Source organism: Chiloscyllium punctatum, chromosome 5, assembly GCF_047496795.1.
Source record: "Chiloscyllium punctatum isolate Juve2018m chromosome 5, sChiPun1.3, whole genome shotgun sequence".
NCBI lineage: Eukaryota > Metazoa > Chordata > Chondrichthyes > Orectolobiformes > Hemiscylliidae > Chiloscyllium > Chiloscyllium punctatum.
Genome location: NC_092743.1, coordinates 142,652,132 through 142,671,752, shown reverse-complemented (window position 1 = coordinate 142,671,752; position 19,621 = coordinate 142,652,132). Strand labels below are relative to the sequence as shown.

At 37.3% G+C, this 19,621-nt stretch overlaps 1 protein-coding gene across 16 annotated transcripts in view; it reads right to left on the bottom strand.

Annotated features, from left to right (window-relative positions):
• Window positions 1-19,621, bottom strand: part of unm_hu7910 (un-named hu7910) — a 230,793-nt gene that overhangs the window by 156,606 nt on the left and 54,566 nt on the right. For 15 of the 16 annotated variants that reach the window (XM_072571569.1, XM_072571572.1, XM_072571573.1 and 12 more), the window contains exons 3-4: window positions 19,180-19,224; window positions 12,236-12,304 (exon numbers count right to left, since the gene is read on the bottom strand). In XM_072571569.1, coding sequence (XP_072427670.1) covers window positions 12,236-12,304; window positions 19,180-19,224 — 114 coding nt within the window. The remainder of the gene's footprint in view (window positions 1-12,235; window positions 12,305-19,179; window positions 19,225-19,621) is intronic. The other variant, XM_072571563.1, reaches the window with a different exon arrangement.

The following is a 19,621-nucleotide window of genomic DNA, read 5'->3' as shown; positions in this document are numbered from 1 at the left end:
TACAAATCAAAGGATCAAACATGGGCAGTGCCCCCTCCCTAAGGTAATGAAGCGCGATACTTTCACAATGCTCGAAAATAATCCACATCTAGTTACAGAAACTGAATTTAACATTAGATTTGGCAGATTTCCTTAAGCTCACATTGCATGGCAATTAGGTTTAAACATGTTTTGAAGTAGAAAATTGGAAGAATCAACCAATTGATATCAGCAACAAAAACGTGAATAATATCAGACATGAGAAGCTAATGATATCATATGAACAAAATGCAAATGATCAGCTGTCAATATTATTCCTCAAAGACAATAGAGTAACTCTTTGTAATTACTTTATAACTTCTTGGATACAAAACCAACCAATTAATTCTGATCAGTTCCGCATTTAATAAAGCATTAATGCAGACAATAACTACCATGTTCAAGCTAAAATTGATCTTCCTGACGAACTCAATAATACTTCAATCAGGATTATTTTACATCACTTTAACCTCCAAAGAGAACAGAGTAAACCCAAGATTATTTCACACAGTATCCATATAGAAATCTTTGCCCCAAATCAAGGAGGATCCCTTTATAGGCAAATAACATCCTAAACCAGCTCCTCAATGTTTAGTACATGACTCAGGGGCAGGTTTACGAAGGAATCTTGAATCGGAAACCTATTATTAGGTCATATATTAGAGTATTTTACATGCAAAAATGTTTTCACCAATTCGTTTTATTTGTACGTTAATGCATTATACCTGTTCTTCTGTGCAAGTTATAATGACTTTGGTGTAGATTTATGCGTGAATAGCAAAAGAATGGCTATTCACTTTGCATACATTTTAGCAGGCTTGTCATCAGAAACTTCCAGTCATGTGACCTCTATTTCAATTCAGCATCTTCTACAGATATATGGTGTCTGCACGAAGAATTCTCAGCCGGACTGAAGTATCCTTATCGACATGCAAACAGCAAAGTAGGAAGCACAATATGGGATATAAAAATTGGGTCATACTTCTGGGAAGAAGCTTTAAATAGAAGAATTATCTTAAATATTTGCACCATTCCATTTTTTTCCTCAGAGAATTAGACTGTTTTTAAAACAATAGCTTCAGAACTAGGGATATTGTTCAGATGTACGTATTACTCATTACGCTGTTAAAAGATAATTGTTTTCTGATTCTGTAAGTCCTAACTGGAGGAGATTTTTGACTGAGAATAGTGGGCAATTAGACCACCCTCACCAGTTATCTTTGGCAGCTATGCAAGTATTCTCAGCAAAGACTGCAACAGCAGCCTGCACAGAAACAGGGTATCACTAACAACTTCCAGGTGTTTGCCTTCACCTGCACATGTGAAAATCCCAAATACTGTCAGATCTACTCTATAACAGAATGGCTAATAACTCTCCTATTGTTAGTAGTGCAAATTTTGAGCACAGAATTTTCCCCATAAAGGCATTTCCATTTAGTTTTGAATTGAGAAGAAGAGATTTCTAACAGTTGTTAGTTCAACTTTGGTAAGGAAAACTTGAATAGTGCATTATTAGAATATATATAATTTGCATTTTAGAAAATTAAAGCCTCCAGGTCAAAATAAACTGAAAACAGCTCAAAACTGCATTTTTCATCTTTGCTGTACAATTTCATCCCTATTGGGAATGTTGTCTATTGAACTATGGAAAACATTCTATGCATCTTGATGCCCATCATGTGGAAAGATGGCAATTAAAGAGGCATAACTTGCATACCAGACTGAGGACAATATAACACTCAAACTTTAGAGAGTCTGCAAATTTATAAAATAAACATACTTAAAGCACTATTACAATTAATTCACTAAAATGACCTCCATTTCATACAAGTTATAAACTCCTTACCAATTAAGAAATTAGTTTACACATTTGACATACAACCTAGTAAAATTCTCAATTTATGTCAAAAACATTCCAAAAAATGAGTACTATTTCATCAATATGGGTTTCTCACTAATCAGAAAACAGAATACAAAGAAAAGGTATTTCCAGCTACCTTCGTCTGCTTTTCAAATTTTGATATAAAAGGTCTAAAGGTGGTCTGGTTAAGGTGGCAGCAGAGTAAGACACTCCAGCAGGAGCTCCTCTGCTCGCCAATTCCTTTTCCTCTGGCTGCAGCAACCACCTCTCCCACCACTCCCTCCCAAACCTGCAACCAACTTTTTAAACTTCTTAAAGTACCCTACCTAGAGGAAATGTAGAACCGAGCCTGAGACCAGCCCAGCACGGAATTTTACTTTCAGGTAATGAAATCTGAAATAAACATCATCATCAGTAAATATCGCCCATGTAATAATGTGTTTAAACTATCTGGTAAACTAATCATGGTAATCTGCTGACCACACCCAGACTAGCACATATATCTCCAGAACCACAGCGACAAGGTTAGTTTCGAAGTGCACTTTGAAATGTACTGCCATGTCACTTAGGAGTCAAAAAGTAGCTCATCATCATTTTCAAGGAGATTTAGAGCAAGAATGATGGCTACATAAGCAAACTATTTCAGCAAAACCTGATGTTTTTGAGGCATTTAAAACCACAGAGCTCGCATATGATTTGACTGCATGACGTGGAGGTGCCAGTGTTGGACTGGGGTCCACTTCACCTGACAACACTGTGCTCTGAAAGCTTCTGATTTTGCACAGTATTGACATAGTAGAACTCTATCACATTTGAAGAATTAAGAAACCTTCTCCAGATGGAAAGTTCTGTATTTGGGTTTGTCCAACCCTTAATTATGAATCTAATTTTGTACACTTCCTTTGAGCAGCTGAGAACACTAATAATGAACAACTAAGTACAGGTCTAATAAATGTGAATTGACTGATAAAGCATATTAAGGGTTCACTTTGGACAATATTTTCACAATTTCAATCTAGAAAGTTATTTTTTTTCCCAAAATATATCGGTTTTAAAGGTTTTTCCAAATCTCCTATTAACATGCAGGTGAACTTTGTAGTGACACATTCAATTCATTGCTCAAAGCTCAAAAGATATTCCTTTAATTCTATTCAACACAACATGATGCCGTAAATATTTCAATGAAATATGGGGTTAAGGTTGCAATGACTCAGTATAAATTCAACTAAACCTTTTGTTCAATATACAAGGTGTAAACAAATTATAAGCTTAAAAACAAAACAATGTTACATAATTAGAAAATCATGTAAATGTTATAGATTCCAAAATAATAAAAGTTATATTTATAGCCATTATTTGGAAACAAGTTTGTATTTTGCAAGATATTATGAGCATGGCTTGCATCCCTTACTGCCGCTCTGCCCACAGACCACCCTACCTCTATGTATGGATAAAAATCCAATGTTTTTACTTAACTCTGAGAACATCTAAGTTTTACAACACACAATTCTCTACTCTTCCATTCAATTAACATCAGCCATTACAGTAACGCTAATTATGACAACTAATATAGCCAGTCACGCATTTAATCATTTTGGGTATCATAACGTGGTATGATTAAATAAAAACAATATGTTTACTAGAGTACAACCCATTTAAAAACAAGAGGGAATATGTAAACAAAAGGAATCTATTTGTTGTTCATCTGCATGGAATTTAATCCATAGCTCCTTCAATCCTGCATGTAATATCCTCGGAACAGTGCATTCTCCTTCAAGTTCAGTCAATTCACTAGTTTTACCACCACTGGAAGCAAGTATCAGTCCAAAGAGGGTAAGGAAAATGAGAAACAGCAACAATTAAATTTTCAATATACTAAAAGTACATTAGCAAAATTATACAATATTACAAGATCTTGCTGAGAGGTCGGCATGGACGGGTTGGACCGAAGGGTCTGTTCCCATGCTATACATCTCTATGACTCTAAGTAGGGCTTTTAAAATTTTTTTGCCTTAAACATAGTCCCAAGGTTGAGCACGGGCACCAAGGAATGCTACATCATTTCCTCTCAATTTTTCATCTACTCTGCATTATATTTGGCAACAATCAGCAAATTAAGTGTATAAAATTAAATTCAGAATAAAAATGCCAGAGAATTAAGTCTATTATTAGGCTGTTATTGTATTTATTTCTTTAAAATGATGCACCGCCACTGCAATCAAATCCATGAGCTATCAAGCACCGGAGCTGAGCATTCCTGATCGTTCCACAAGGACACACTAAAGCAGTGCCTTTCATTACAACTAAATGACTGCAATCAAAATCAAATCTTTACATTTTATTTATTGAAGTATTGCTTTGTGGAATCAGTTGTTTCAAAAACATTACATCAGACAAGCGAAATTAGTGTGATTTTACTCAAATACCAAAAAGGGACACAGCTCATGCTATGTTGACATTACAACTAGGAAATCTTGATAGAAGAAAAATGCATACATTAATATATTTTACAAACCAACAGTAATTAGATCAATTACAAAATGTTGTATTCACATTCTAAACATGCAAAGTAAGATCATACACACTGTAGTATCCAAGCTGTGGTCTCTTCCTGTGCTTGTTAGTACATTAATTTGCAACCCAATGGAAAACAAACAGCTTTCTATAATTTAACATTTGTGCAAAACACAAGATAAAAGATGCAAAAGCATGAATTTAGCTGTATAAAGCACACACACAAAAGTAGTAAATTACACTCACGTGTAAGCATTTACTTCCTCCCTATGGCAAACAGCCACAAAGAATTTGGCAGATTGTAAAATCAGATAATTTGTAATAAGATTTTATATATACACCAAGGTTTCATGTAAATAATGAACAATCCATAAAAGTCAGTTAACTAAGGGATTTCACATCTTTGTTTACAGTCAATTGCTTCTATTTGTAGCACCACAGCACTTTAACAAGCATTTTAACAGTGCATCTTAAAACTCACACTGAAAGCACATAACAGCTTAACCTCAAGAGATCTTCTCACCATACTTGATTTTATTTGTACTTGCCTTCAAATGGATTTTAGTTTTTATTGACCCTAATGTCATGAAGGAGTTTAGAATCTATGCTACTGGTTCTGTAAATCCAGTATTACACAATTTTCTTTTCCCTGAACCCCTGTGTTCTCTGACGTACCAGCAACATCCTCTGATGCTTCATTTTCTTCTTCTTCTAGTATCTCAAAAGGCGTCATTACATCATACAGAAATGAGAGGAAACCATAAACCCAATCTGAGGATTCCTCTGTTATAATATCTAGGACTTCCTCGAGTGTATCAATTTGTTCATTACTACCATCCCCTTTAGTGAGGCCTACATAAGAATAAAAAAGGAAAAGGAGAGAAAAGAAAGAAGTGGTCAGACAGAAATGGAAAGAAAATAGAGCAGCAGGGTTTTACATCCCACATCTGACCCTATTTACAAGAAAATAGGAATGTGCATATCAAAGCATTACAGCAAAAAGACAGGTCATATATCCATAAAGAATTCTGGTTTTGACCTTCATTTTGCTATTTCTCATACCCACCAGTACAACCCAAATTAAACTTTTGCATTTACAATGAGTGAGTGCAAGCAAAGACTCTACTCAGCAGGATACTTCAATTAAACAATTCCCATGACTGAACAGTGCGTGTCCAAACATTGCCAATAGAAGAACCAGAATTCTAATTCTGAGGTAATGACGAACAGATATGCAAATCAGCAAGTTACTTCAGTTTGGCAACTTTATTTTTGCCACTTGCGTTCTGCAGCCATAGAATCTATTTCAGTACAATGAAGTGCGCGCGCGCGCTAGTCCACAATGTTCTCAAACATTTGAATAAGTAACAAGGTTTATATAACAAACTGTTTAAAAAAATATAAGCAGATCTAACTTATTCAGTGAACGCATATTTAAGTGCATTGCAGCTCAAATTAAAATCAATAAAAGTACAACTTGGGACTGGGCACAGAAACCAATCCAAGTAAATCTTAGATTACATTTGAGACAAGTAGTTCTCTTATTTTCATTCCCGTATTGGATGGTGCATACAGGAGCAGATACAAAGTAGACAAGTAAACAAAAACAAATAATCTGCTCAAAATACATAACTCCTCCCAGAGAGGAGTTGTTACACACCATCTCAATAGAATATTGGCAAAGTGTATTTGAAACCTTAATGCCTGAATCAATGATACAGTTGTGAAGCAATAAGTTAGAAGGATAAATAAGTTGTTTTGAAATCTGTTTGAGGTCTTATTCCCCCTGCAGAACACAACACTGATATCAAATTCTATTAAATAGATTTTGCAATCCTAGGAAATCTTAGTTGCAATAACTAAACATTATGAAATATTTATCAAATTGTATGAAATGTAACCCCATCACAGCTACAAAACTAAATTTGTAAATCATTAGGTAACAATTCTCAAGGTTCAATACTGAGCTTTGAACTGTATCAGAATTGTGTTGGACCCAGCTCCATTATGCTGCACATAAAGCTCTTCACAAGATGTTACATTTTTAAACAGAATAGTTTTTGCATTTTTAATTGACCTGTACCTTCAATAGCACTGCTGCATTAAAATTTAGTTGATAGCAAACAGTAATGTTTTGTGGTCTCCCCCTTTACATTATTTCCCTGTGAAAACACAGAGGATACAGCTTTGCAAAACATTCTTCTGCTGATTCTGCAGAACTGCTTCTTTAAAAAGGTCTTGCAATATTAATGTTCAATATGTGACTAAACTCTGCAAAGGACATTTTTTTCCAAAATTATTGAATTATGTATTCTACAACATAAAAAGGATGATTTACAAGCTATACAAATGGGAAAACTCAGAAGAATCTTCTGAGTGTCGGTGTAAGTATCAAATTTAAAAATCTTGAGATGATCCATTATAAAAACTAAATGGCAACTTGTATAAAACCTGTTTCTTCCCAATGGCCTGTTACGATTGCATACAATCTGACGGCCAGAATTTTGTAGTTACTGTCAAGTATGGAGATGAATCTTTCAATAATTTGTATTTTGCTCTCTGGAGCACTTCTGGAAGCATCTGAAAAGATGATCCCAACAATCTAACAGTAGGTTCCACTGGTTATTGACTTCCTTGCTAGTGCAAACAATTTACTTTTTTTTATTAAAAATAATAATAACTTTGCATACCTCAATTTACCTTCTACATTTCAGGGGAAGAAACAGCCAAATTTTCAAGTATTTCCAGATTACCAAAATCCTACTGACTGGTTACCTAAAGGAAATGATTTTACACTATGAATGCACCCTTTTTGACATTAACTGCCTTTGTGAAGAAGTCACATCCATATATGACCTAGAGAAACAGAGAGGAACTCCTCCATAATCAACTATTTGCCACCCAATTGACTGCAAGGAACAATACATTCTCAACTTTACCAAGCCGAATCCAAACACTCAAAAGATGAGAGAATGCTTGTTTTGTAATCAAAATAGTTGCAAAGTACAAGAAGGATATAATCACTTGCGAACATTATTAAAAGGGAACTTCCGATTACTTTGTGAAATTTTTTTAAAGCCAACATTAACACAGCTAATTAGAAATATATGGCAAAATGAAGAGAATCAAGAGTTGTTTATATAAGGCATATGCCAATATAGATCAGATGGACCAAAGTTCTATTTCTGTACCACAGATTATATTTAACTTGGTGAAGTGTCAGCAAGGAATGTGACTCTACAAGGCATTTACAAGAATCATTTTCCAGGACATGGCATATTTGAACAGGCCAGTCTTTTATTGCCACTTCCCAGGTGCCCATAGAAAATGGTGACACAATTAAGTGATTTGCTAAGGCAGTAGCAAAACCACTAAGACTTCACAAAGATATAGGTAACTCGTGTACATAATAATGTTAATGATCAATTCAATTTCATTGATGGATTCAAAGCATTATTCAAATCTCCCAAGTACGAAGTTAAGCTGAATCACCTCGGGCGAATTAAAAGAAAGAAATGGCAAGATAGGCTATTTTAGACCATGCTAAAACTTCCTGAATGCATCCTCCCAAATAGAGGAAACATAGCCCTCCCACTAAATGTAGGGCATATACTATTCAGGAAATGGCAGTGCAGGAATTTTAAAAATGCCAGGTGATCTGGATTTCATTTATAAAATTCCACAAGACCCAGGCAGGTTTCAGCTCCGATCACCTTCATGGAGTGCAGGAAGAACCACAAACTCTGGTACAGGCCCCAAAAGATAGGGATGTAAAGTCTTGGACTTGATCAGAAAACTGGGCACTAATTGTGCCGATTCTCTGAAATGGAGGTATAATTTAAATTTGTAATTATGCAAATTTGAAATCTTCCATGAACCAAGACAATGCAATGGAATGCAATCACTTGTTTCTTTTTCTTCGCAATAAAAAGTGAATTTCAATAGTAACCTGATTTACCTTTATTAATTCAGCTGAACCTAGGTTTAAGATCATGAGACACAGGAGCAGAAATGAGGCCATTCAGTCCATTGAGTCTCCTCTGCCATTCAATCCTGGCTGACAAGTTTCTCAACCACATTCTCCCACTTTCTCCCCATAACCCTTAATCCAATTGCCAAATCAAGAACCTATCTAACTCAATCTAAAATATACTAAGTGGCCTGACCTCCACAGCCTTCTGTGGCAATGAATTCCAAAGATTCACCACTCTCTGGCTTAAGGAATTTTACTTATCTCTGTTCTAAAAGGCTGTGACATCAGGTCCTAGTCTCTCCTACCAATGGAAATGTCTTCCCAATATCCACTCTATCCAGGCCATTCAGTATTCTGTAAGTTTCAATTAGATCCGTCTTCATTCTCCTAAACTCTGTGTAGACCCTGAATCCTCAAATGCTCCTCATATGTTAAGCTGTTCATTGCTGGGACTGTTCTCATGAGTCTCCTTTGAACCCACACCAGGGTCAGCATATCCTTCCTAAGATGTGGGGCCAAAGTAGAGCAAAATACGCCAAATGTGATCTGACCAGAGCCTTATACAAACTCAGAGGTACATCCTTGCTTTGAGATTCAAGTCCTCTTGAAATAAATACCATCATTGCATTTGCCTTCCTACTACTGACTCAAACTGCAAGTTTATCTTGAGAGAATCCTGGACTAGAAGTCCCAAGTCTCTTTGCACTTCAGACTTCTGAATTTCCTCCCAATTTAGAAAATAGTTCATGCCTCTATTCTTCCTATCAAGGTGCATAACTTCACATTTTCTCATGTTGTACTCTGCCACTTCTTTGCCCACACTCCTAACCTGTACAAATCCTTCTGCAGTCTCCCCACCTCTTCAATGCTACCTGTCCCTCCACTTACCTTTGTATCATCTACAAACTTAGCGAGAATGCCTTCAGTTCCTTCATCTAGATCATTAAAGGTATAAAGTGACAAGTTGTAGTCCCAACACTGACACTTGCGGAACACCACTAGTCACCAGCTGCCATCCTGATAAGGAATCATTTATCCTCACTCTCTGCTTTCTGCCATATAACCAAGCTTCTATCCACGATAGTACCTTTGGGTCTAATACCACGGGGCCTTATCTTACTCAGTAGCTTTTGTGCGGCACCTTGTCAAAGTCCTTTTTTAAGTTCAGGTAGATAACTTCCATTGGTTCTCCTTGGTCTAATCTGCTCATTACTTCAAGGCATTCTAGCAGATTTAGGAGAAAGTGAGGACTGCAGATGCTGGAGACCAGAGCTGAAAATGTGTTGCTGGAAAAGCACAGCAGGTCAGGCAGCATCCAAGGAGCAGGAGAATCGACGTTTCGGGCATGAGCCCTTCTTCAGGCTTTTCCAGCAACACATTTTCATTCTAGCAGATTTGTCAAGCACGACCGACCCTTAATGAAACCGTGCTGACTCTGCCCTATTTTACCATACATTTCCAAGTATTCAAAATGCCATCCTTCGTGATACCTTCCAGGATCTTACCCTCGACCAAGGTTAAGCTAGTTGATTTGGAATTTTTTAATCTTCTGCCTTACTCCCTTTTTAAACAGGGGTGTTAGGTTAGCCATTTTCCAGTCCTCCACCCCCCACAATTCTAGTGATTCCTGAAAGATTACCACTAATGCTTCCACTTTCTCTTCAAATATCTCCCTTTGAGCATCACCACAAACCCCAGGAACCCCATCCAGGACAAACATATAAATAGAAAGCAGGAGACAACAGCTTCGCTTCACTTGGAGATCGCCACTGATGATGTTACCTAGCCAGGTAATGACACATCTGGATATCAAACCTACAGCTCATCGAGCAAACCTACACCCTAAACCTCAACCTGAGCTACAAACCTTAACAAACCTTGCAAATCCCTGAGAACTCTTGGGTGTAGTCCATCCAGGTGATTTATGGACCTTGATGGCCACTATATCAGCTCTGCCCCCTCACTCTCCTGAATTTTTGGAAAATTACTCACGCCTTCCACTGTGAAGACTGATGCGAAGTAATTATTCAGTTCCTCAGCCACTTCTTTGTTCCCCACTATCTCTCCAGTGTCATTTTCCAGCAGCCCAACATCCACTTTTGCCTCTCTTTTGCCTTTTACATATCTAAAGAAATTCTTACAGTCTTCCTTTATATTACTGGCTAGCTTACCCTAATTTAATCTTCTCCCTCCTTATTTCTTTGTTGCCCTCTGTTAGTCTTTGTAAGCTTCCCAATCATTTGATTTCCCACTGTTCTTCGTTACTTTATATGCTTTCTCATTTGCTTTTATGCTATCATTGACTTCCCTAGTCAGCCATGGTTGCCTCATCCTCCCTGTACCATACTACTTTTTCTTCAGGATGAATCTCAACTGGGTCTCCCGAATTACTCCCAGAAACTCCCGCCATTGCTGTTCCACTGTCTTTCCTGCTAGGCTCTGCTCCCAGTCAATTTTACCCAGCTTCTCCCTCATGCCTCTTTAGTTGCCTTTGTTCAACAGAAATACCATTACCTCTAATTCTACCTTCTCTCTCTGAAATTACAAAGTAAATTCGATCATTTTATGATCACTGCTTCCTAAGGGTTTCTTCACCTTAATCTCCCTTATCAAGTCTGTCTCATTGCGCAACACTAATTCCAGTATTATCTGTTCCCTAATGGGCACCATCACAAACTGCTCCAAAAAGCTATCTCGCAGACATTCCACAAATCCCTTTTCGTGCAAACCACTACCAACCTGATTTACCTAGTTCACCTGCATATTGAAATCCCCCATGATCACAGTAACTTTGCCTTTCCTACACATCTTTTCCATCTCTAGGTGTATCTTGCACACTAGCTCCTCACTACTGTTTGAAGGCCTATACATGACTCCAACCATGCTTTTATTTTAACCTTTATGGTTCTGCAATTCTACCCACACAGATTCTACATCATCTGACCCTATCACAAATAATAAGTTCAATAAGTAATATTGATATTCCTCCACCTATTATCATTTTAATTCAAGGAAAATTCTAAAACTGAAATATTTACTATTTAATTGCAGTTGTCAATTTAGGAAATTTATATATTTCATATGAACAAGAATTCAATGAATAAGACTGGAATGTAAAGACAGCTCATCTCAGTAAGTGAGCATAAACCATCGTAAAAATCCACCTCGTTCATTAATGTCCTCTGCAACAGGAAATCTACCCTTGCCTGATCTCACTGACATGTGATTCCAGATCAGAGCAATGTAGTTGACTCTTAACTGCACTTGGAAAGAGTGCAGTTAAAGAATAATTTGGAATGGGCCAATATGCCCATATCCCAGCTTAAAGTCACTTAGGTTTAAGACTGAGCAATATTTTCTATATATTTGACCGATTACAGACTGGCTAAAACCAATGCAATCTCTCAGTAATTTTAGTTCAATGCTTAGGAACTACGAAGGCCATGTTACCGTTCGTAGGCCCCCAAAAGCCTCCTTATTATTGAGAAATGGTCCATTTTTCCTGACTCACTGTTTTCAGTATGTGTAATATCCCCGAAAGTCAACCTGCGCATATGCAACGTGAATCCGGCACATGATCTGACATGTATCTTTTTCTTTAAATAATCATTTTTGTTAATCCTAACACTTCTTTTAAAATTATACGTGTATATATTCCTGTCAGTTACACAATGCATTACATATATTCATTTGCTACATTCAACTGTATTTCATTTACATTTTCACCCACAGTCCCAAATTTCAGTGTGCAGTTCACAATTTCATTCATTACCTTTCATGTGACACGCCAAGCAGTCAGTCATGCAACAGCCAAATGATGATGCACCTTTACAACTCCATGCAAAAGAAAACTCAAATAATATGCTTGCCTAGCAAAATTTTGGCATCTTCCACATCAAAATCGCCATCTCCATCGGCATCATAGACTCCGAGTTTTCCTATTTACGGGCAAAAGCAAGAACAATATTACACTTGTTAAATTTTGTTTCAAAGAATGTACAGCATGAAAAAAATTAACAGAAGTTGGATCTTTGGATGCTCAAGTTGAACATACAGAGTAATTCATGAACTGGACTCAAAATGTTAACCCTGCTTTCTCCCACAGATGGGAGTTCCATTACCAACACGTTTTGTTTCAGATCTCCAGCATCTCTAGTTCTTTGCTTTACTACAGTATATTCAAACAAATTTCACCTGGTACGTGAATCAAGACCATAGGGATTAGTGAGTTTTGAGAAGATTTGTACCAGGATACATGAACACTAACTAGCCACAAAAAGGCATGAGTATCTTCACGTACGGAGAGGAAGGACACCACTTTGACTGGGACAACATATCCATCCTAGGTCAAGCCAAACAAAGTCATGCACAAGAATTCCTAGAAGCATGGCATTCTAACCGGAACTCTATCAACAAACACATCGAGTTAGACTCCATCTACCACCCCCTGAGTAAAGGAATAGGAAGTGACTTCACCACAGGAAATAACAACATTAATCCAAAGAAATCCAAACATATAAATAGAAAGCAGGAATTTTCAGCATTGCTTTGCCTGAGGCCCACTGAAGATGTTACCTAGTAGGGTAATGAAATGTCTGGAAATGAACCTTGCAGCTCAGCGAGCAAACCTACATCCAAAACCATAGGGATAGCCACGAGAGCATCAGCCTAAAAAATCTCAGGTAAGAACCCTATGACATTCCAGTATAATTATTCAACTTGGGGAAGAAGCATTGTGTGAAAGAAAATGTGATAAATTAAACAGATGTACAAAGCAGGAGAGCAATAAAGGTACTAATAGTAAGCGTGGCAGGGAGGGACAAAACATACAAACCTGTGTGCTAGCTGATACAGCTAGAGATGGCAAAAGTAATAAAAAAACCAAACATTTATGATCTGATAGTCATTACAGAGAATTGTTTTCAATATGACAAAGGTTGGGACCTGAGTATTCAAAAAGTCAGAGTTTTTACAGCATGGAAAGAGGTCCTTCAACCCATCATGCCAGTGCCAGTTAACAAAAATCCATCTATTCTAATCCCATTTCTACCACTTGGCCTGTAGCCATGAATGTTTTGGTGTTTCAAGTGTTCATTTAAATGACATTTTGGCAGGAAGGGGAAAGGTGGAATGCGAGCTCTTAATTAAGGATGGTATCAGTACAATAGACAGAAATTACCATAGACAAAGAAATCTGTTGGGATAAAGCTGAGAAAAAGCAAAAGCTTAAGTTGTCACTTGTGGATGCCCTTATTTCTAACTACAGTTTAGATCAGGGTATACAAGAATAAATAATGGAAGCTTCTGATAAAAGAATGGCGATAACCATGAGTGATTTGAGTCTACATATGAAATGAACAAATCAGAATGGTGAAAATACTTTGAAAGATAAGTTCATAGTGTGCTTCTTGAATAGCTTCTTAGAGCAATATGCTCCTGAGCCAGAACGGGATATTCTATATATGGTAATATGCAATGAAACAGATTAAGAATCGTGCTGAGGGGATCCCTAAGTAGCAGAATTTTTTATTCTGCTTGAGGGACAAAAGACCAAGTTTACGACTGCTTAGATTAGATTAGATTAGATTACTTACAGTGTGGAAACAGGCCCTTCGGCCCAACAAGTCCACACCGCCCCGCCAAAGCGCAACCCATCCATACCCCTACATCTACCCCTACCTAACACTACGGGTAATTTAGCATGGCCAATTCACCTGACCTGCACATCTTTGGACTGTGGGAGGAAACCGGAGCACCCGGAGGAAACCCACGCAGACATGGGGAGAACGTGCAAACTCCACACAGTCAGTCGCCTGAGGCTGTTTCAAATTTAACTAAAGATAACAATGAGGGCACGAAGACAGAACTGGGTCAAAGGACAGTTCAGTAGAGGTACAGTGGCTGACATTTAAGAAGTTATTTCATAACACTTGAAGATACATTCCAATGAGAAAAACAGGCTCTTGGGAAAGGATCAATCCTCCGTAGTAAGGAAGTTAAAGATCTCACAAAATGTAAGTAAAAATGTAAAATATTGCCTAGTTTAGTGACAGGTCAGATGAGGCAAAAATAAAAAAAAATGAATGCCTTAAAAAGTAGTACTAGACAAAGCTAACAATAAATGTAAATACATAGGAATTATTCCCTTGTTAATACCTGGAAAAGAGTAAACTAAGCATTAATTCTCCAGTGTGTACATCTGGGGAATTTATAATAGAAAATAAGGGAATCATAAATGAAACATGCATATATATTACATTTGTCTCTACTGTAGAAGAGACAAATAGCATCCAGATATACTGGGAATCAAGAGGTGAAAGGGAAGAACAAATCTAAAGTAATTACAATTTTAAAAGACTACTGAGAAAATTATTGGAACTAAATGTGGACAATTTCTTAGGTCCTGATCAAGATCATCTTTGGGTCTTTAAATATTGCTCCTAAGATAGTTGATGCATTTGTTTTAAATTTCCAAGATTCTAGGCAATTTTAGAAAATAGCTAGAAACATTGAAATGCCTTACAGGCACAATGGCTGAATGCCCTTTCTTGCCATAACAAGTGTGATGAAAAAAGTTATTGCAGAGCATTTAGACAATCTCAATATGCTTTTGTGAAAGGTAAATAGTATTTGACTAATTTAGAGCCTTTTGAGGAAATAACAATTAAAGCGAATAAAGAGGAACCTATAGATGAGGTGTACTTGGGTCTCCAGAAGCCATTTGACAAAGTGTCACAGCAAAGGTTCCTAAACAAAATAAGAACTCAGTGTAGGGGTTAACATTAACATTACTTAACTCACAGGAAACAAAGGAGGCAATAAGCAATGCACTGTAGGGATCAGAGCAAGGGCTTCAACTACTTACAATCTAGATTAATGACTTTGATGAGGGGACTGAAAATGATAGGTAAATTTGCTGATGACACAAAAGATCAATGAGTAACCCAGGAAGAGGACAAAATGATCCTGCAAGGAAGTAAAGAAAGATCAAGTGAGTGAGCAAAAACAAATCAGTAGATGGGAGTATAACATGGGCAAACGAGAGCTTGTCTTTTGGTATAAAGTAATGAAAAGCAGCATATTATTTAAATATAGATAGATTGCAGAACTCTACATTAGATGGATCTGGGTGAATCATAAAAAGCTTGTAGATAAGTTAAACTTGACACAGTGGAGCTCAGAAGAATGAGGGGAGATCTTACTGAAACATGCAAAATCCTTCTGAGAGGAACTGACATGGTGGATGGAGAGACTCCAGAAAAAGGTCTAAAAAAAAAGGGGCTCCCATTTAAGATTAGAGTGAGGAAAATGTATGCCTCTGAGGGTCTTGAGTCTGTGAAATTCTTTTCCCAGACAGCAGTGGAGGCACATTCATTTAATACTTTAAAGCAGAGCCAAATAAATACTTGGCCACTGAGGAGTCAAAGCCAATAACAAGTCCAAAATCAGAAGAATCATGACCTAGCAAATGGCAGAGAATGCTCAAAGTGCTGAATGGTCTATACCTACTCAATTTGTACACTTGCATAGTTGCCTAAGTCCTTCAAGAAACCCACTTTAAAGATCCATATTCTATAATGATGAAAAATTTAAATGCAATTAAGGTAACAATAGCCACAATATTAAGGTAACAATATTCCTGATGAAGGGCTTTTGCCCGAAACGTCGATTTCGCTGTTGTTGTAATTAGGTGATTGGGTGATTGCTAGTCACATATGGAAGGAACATTTGCAGCATCTGTCTGAATTGTTCAATTGACTTCAGGAGGCAGGCTTGGTGATAAATCTAGTTAAGAGTGAGCTTGTAAAAGCCCAAATCACATTCCTGGGCCATGAGATTGGTCATGGACAAATGGCCCCACGGGACATAAAAACAAAAGTTTTTGGGGAGTTTCCCCATACCATCGAGGAGGGAAGTAGTACAATTCCTGGGACTGAATGTTAGCAGCATGGTTGCTTCACTGACTGACCTATTGAAGTGCAGAAAACTTCTGCAAGTGGAGGAATGTCAGAAGGCACTTCACAATCTGAAAACTGTGTTAACCACTATTCCAGCGTTAGCCACACCTAATTATGCAAAGCTATTCAAAAGTCGCTATCGATGAGAGTGATGTGGGTGTCTGTGCTGTGTTCTTACAAGATGACAGTCAGAGAATAGAAAAGCCTATTGGGTATTTTTCCTGAAATCTGAATATTCACACACAAATATTCCTGCATTGAGGGGGTTAAAAATCACAACACCAGGTTACAGTTCAACAGGTTTATTTGGAAGCACTAGCTTTCGGAGCGCTGCTCCTTCATCAGGTGGCTGTAACCTGGTGTTATGTGGTTTTTAACTTTGTACACCCCAGTACAACACCGGCACCTCCAAATCATGCACTGAGAGGGAGACCTTGAGTTTGGTGTTGGCATTGCAACATTGGTATTTCTAGTAATGCATCTGAGACAATAGTACTTACTGATCATAACCCCTTAAAGTTTTTGGAAAAATTTAAGGATAAAAATTCCAAACTATTTACTGCACCCATTGAATTTGAAAATTATGTATGTGGCAGGATGAGGCAATGTAATTGCTGATGCATTGTCACAACTCTGATTAATGAAAACAGAGGCAGCCGGTGGCAAGAAAAATGGGCTGTAGAACTGAATGTTTGCATGCTTAGAGTTGATGTAATTGCAGTGCACTAACAGCATAAGACTGAAAGTTTATAAAAATTGAACCATTTGAATACTGGTGGCTTTTTGGGGGGTAGGGGGTTGACAACACTGACTTTAAGAGATGTATTTTGTCCAGGTTTTTCTTTTAAAAAACAGAGATTGAGACAGAAGTACCAAGCGGTCTGCTCCAAGTTAATAAAGTAAACAGCTTGAGGTTTTGGTTTCTTTTAAGTTGGAACACAACATGAAGGTGCATGGTCAAGCTCTCAGAACCAGGATTTTAGTTTAGCTTTCTGTAGCTGCTGGAGTACAGAAGCTGTTATACATCTCTCCCCGCTACAGCGAAACACGAGTTCTTGCTCCTTCTCTCTCTCAATTTTCTCTTCACGTTCTTTCTTCCTGGACTGGAGAAACACTACAATAATCTACTGAATTTGCCTCTGCCAAGGGTCTACTTTGTTAGTATTTTCGAACAGCTAATCAGTGGTAGTTAACACATTACCTTGTTAAGTATTTCAACAGAGTTACAGTTAAGCTAATTTTTTATGCTATTTTTTTTCTGCATTTTACATGTAAGAAGTGTGCTTTGCTTCAGGCCTGATAATCTGATCAAACAAATTGTGGACACACTTTACACTTGCCTTCTAAAATAAGAAAAGTTGGTGTCAAGGCTTTCATCTTAATAGATTTTGAGGGGGTTTGGCCTGGTCCATAACAATACACAGGGACGCTTGTATCTGTTTCGATATTATCTGCAAGGTTATTTGCAAAGTTTGTTTTTTCATTTATTACTTTTCTAGACATCTTTTACTGGATTTTAAAACATTCCCAATCTCCCTGGTTTACGACTAATCTGTACCACAATACAAAAGCTGGAGATCTACAGCAAAAACATATTGCCGGCCAAACTCCAGTTCTGAAGAGTAACTGGATTCAAAATGTTAACTCTGCTTTCTTCTCAGAGATACTGCCAGACCAGCTGAGTTTCACCAGTGATTTGCTTTTTTTCTCCCACCCAGAATGCTTGGCTTATCCTTTTTCTGGTATGCTTCTTCCTCACTATCTTTGCCATGAGCCATTAACTATTTTCTTAAACATCTATCACTGAAAGACGCAGACAGTTGAGAAACAAAGTCCATTCTAACCAGGTCTGCCGTACCTTGTTTGAGCTTATCATTGTTGTTTCCAACCCACGTTTGTCTCTCAAACTGAATGCTAAATGCTGTCATGATATGTTCATTGATTCCATAGAGATCTTTTATTCTCTGCCTCTCTATTTATAGGTCTTGGTTTCTTAAGGTGGGTGATGTCACTTCTAGCCCCCTCGCCCTAGGTAAGGTAGATAGGATCTAATTCTGTTTGGAAAACCTATAGAGAGGCTGGACACACCACCAGCACTTTACCAGAGATTCTCAATGACTTTACCTAGTATGGTGATGAAATGTCTGAAAACGAATCTTCCAGCTCTGCGAGCTAACTTACATACTTATCAACCTGAGACACAAATCTTCTCAAAAATTGCTATATTATCAAATGCTAGAATTGAAAATGTTAAGACAGGCAAAGCATTTTTGAAATTGCAAGTAGCTCACCGAAACTAGAAACATTAAGCAATATAGCACAGACTAACAAATATTGTGGATTTTGCATTTAAAATGCAACACAACTTGAATTGAAATCAATTATAATACTGCAAATCAAAATGACTGCAAAACGTTTTGCATTCTCACTTTATCAATATAACATTCATTTTCAAGTAGGTTATATGCCAGCACCTCCCAAATAAAACTGACTTTAATTTAACAGAACATTAAATTACAAATGCAATCATTTAAGAGAAAATATAACATTGCCTCAATTATCTCAATAAGGCATCAGAAAACAACTAAATGTCCCTACAGGGGACATTTCTGAAAATTAATGTTAAAAGTCATGCACATGTATCCTACTACCCCATATTCAATATTGCGTAAAAGAAAACGGGATCCTGTAAACCATAAATGTACAGCAAAAGAAGCATGAATCACCATGTATTGCAAATCCCAGGATAGAAGAAAAAAGGTTAATATTGTATGCTTCAATAGAAAATCAGATGTACAAAGTAAATTCCAACATAACAGGAATAAAACAACATGCAAGAACAGTGAAAGTCCTACCTTGTAATACCTGTGAAAAATTATAACGGAAATCCTTTGCTTTAGCTGCATGCATGATAAAAATAAACATTTCAAACATTTTCCAGATTAGCACCGTTACACACTCAATAAAAAAAACCAAGACCCAAGCCAAAAACCACATTTTTATAGCACCTTTAAAGCACTTAACATAGTCCTACTTCATTTCACCAAGCAGCATCCAACACCAAATAGGTAACAGGAGAGATGGCCCAAAGATTGGTTAAAGAGGTAGGTTTTAAGCAGCATCTTAAGGACAAAGAGAGGTACAGAGCTGGAGGGTTTGGGAAGGAAATTCTCAAGCATAGGTTATTGACAGTTGAAAGCATACACAGCAATGAAGAAAATCTGGGATGCTCAAGAGGTCAGAATTAGAATGCAGATATTGGAGGTTTGTGGGATTGGAGAAGATGACAGAAGATAG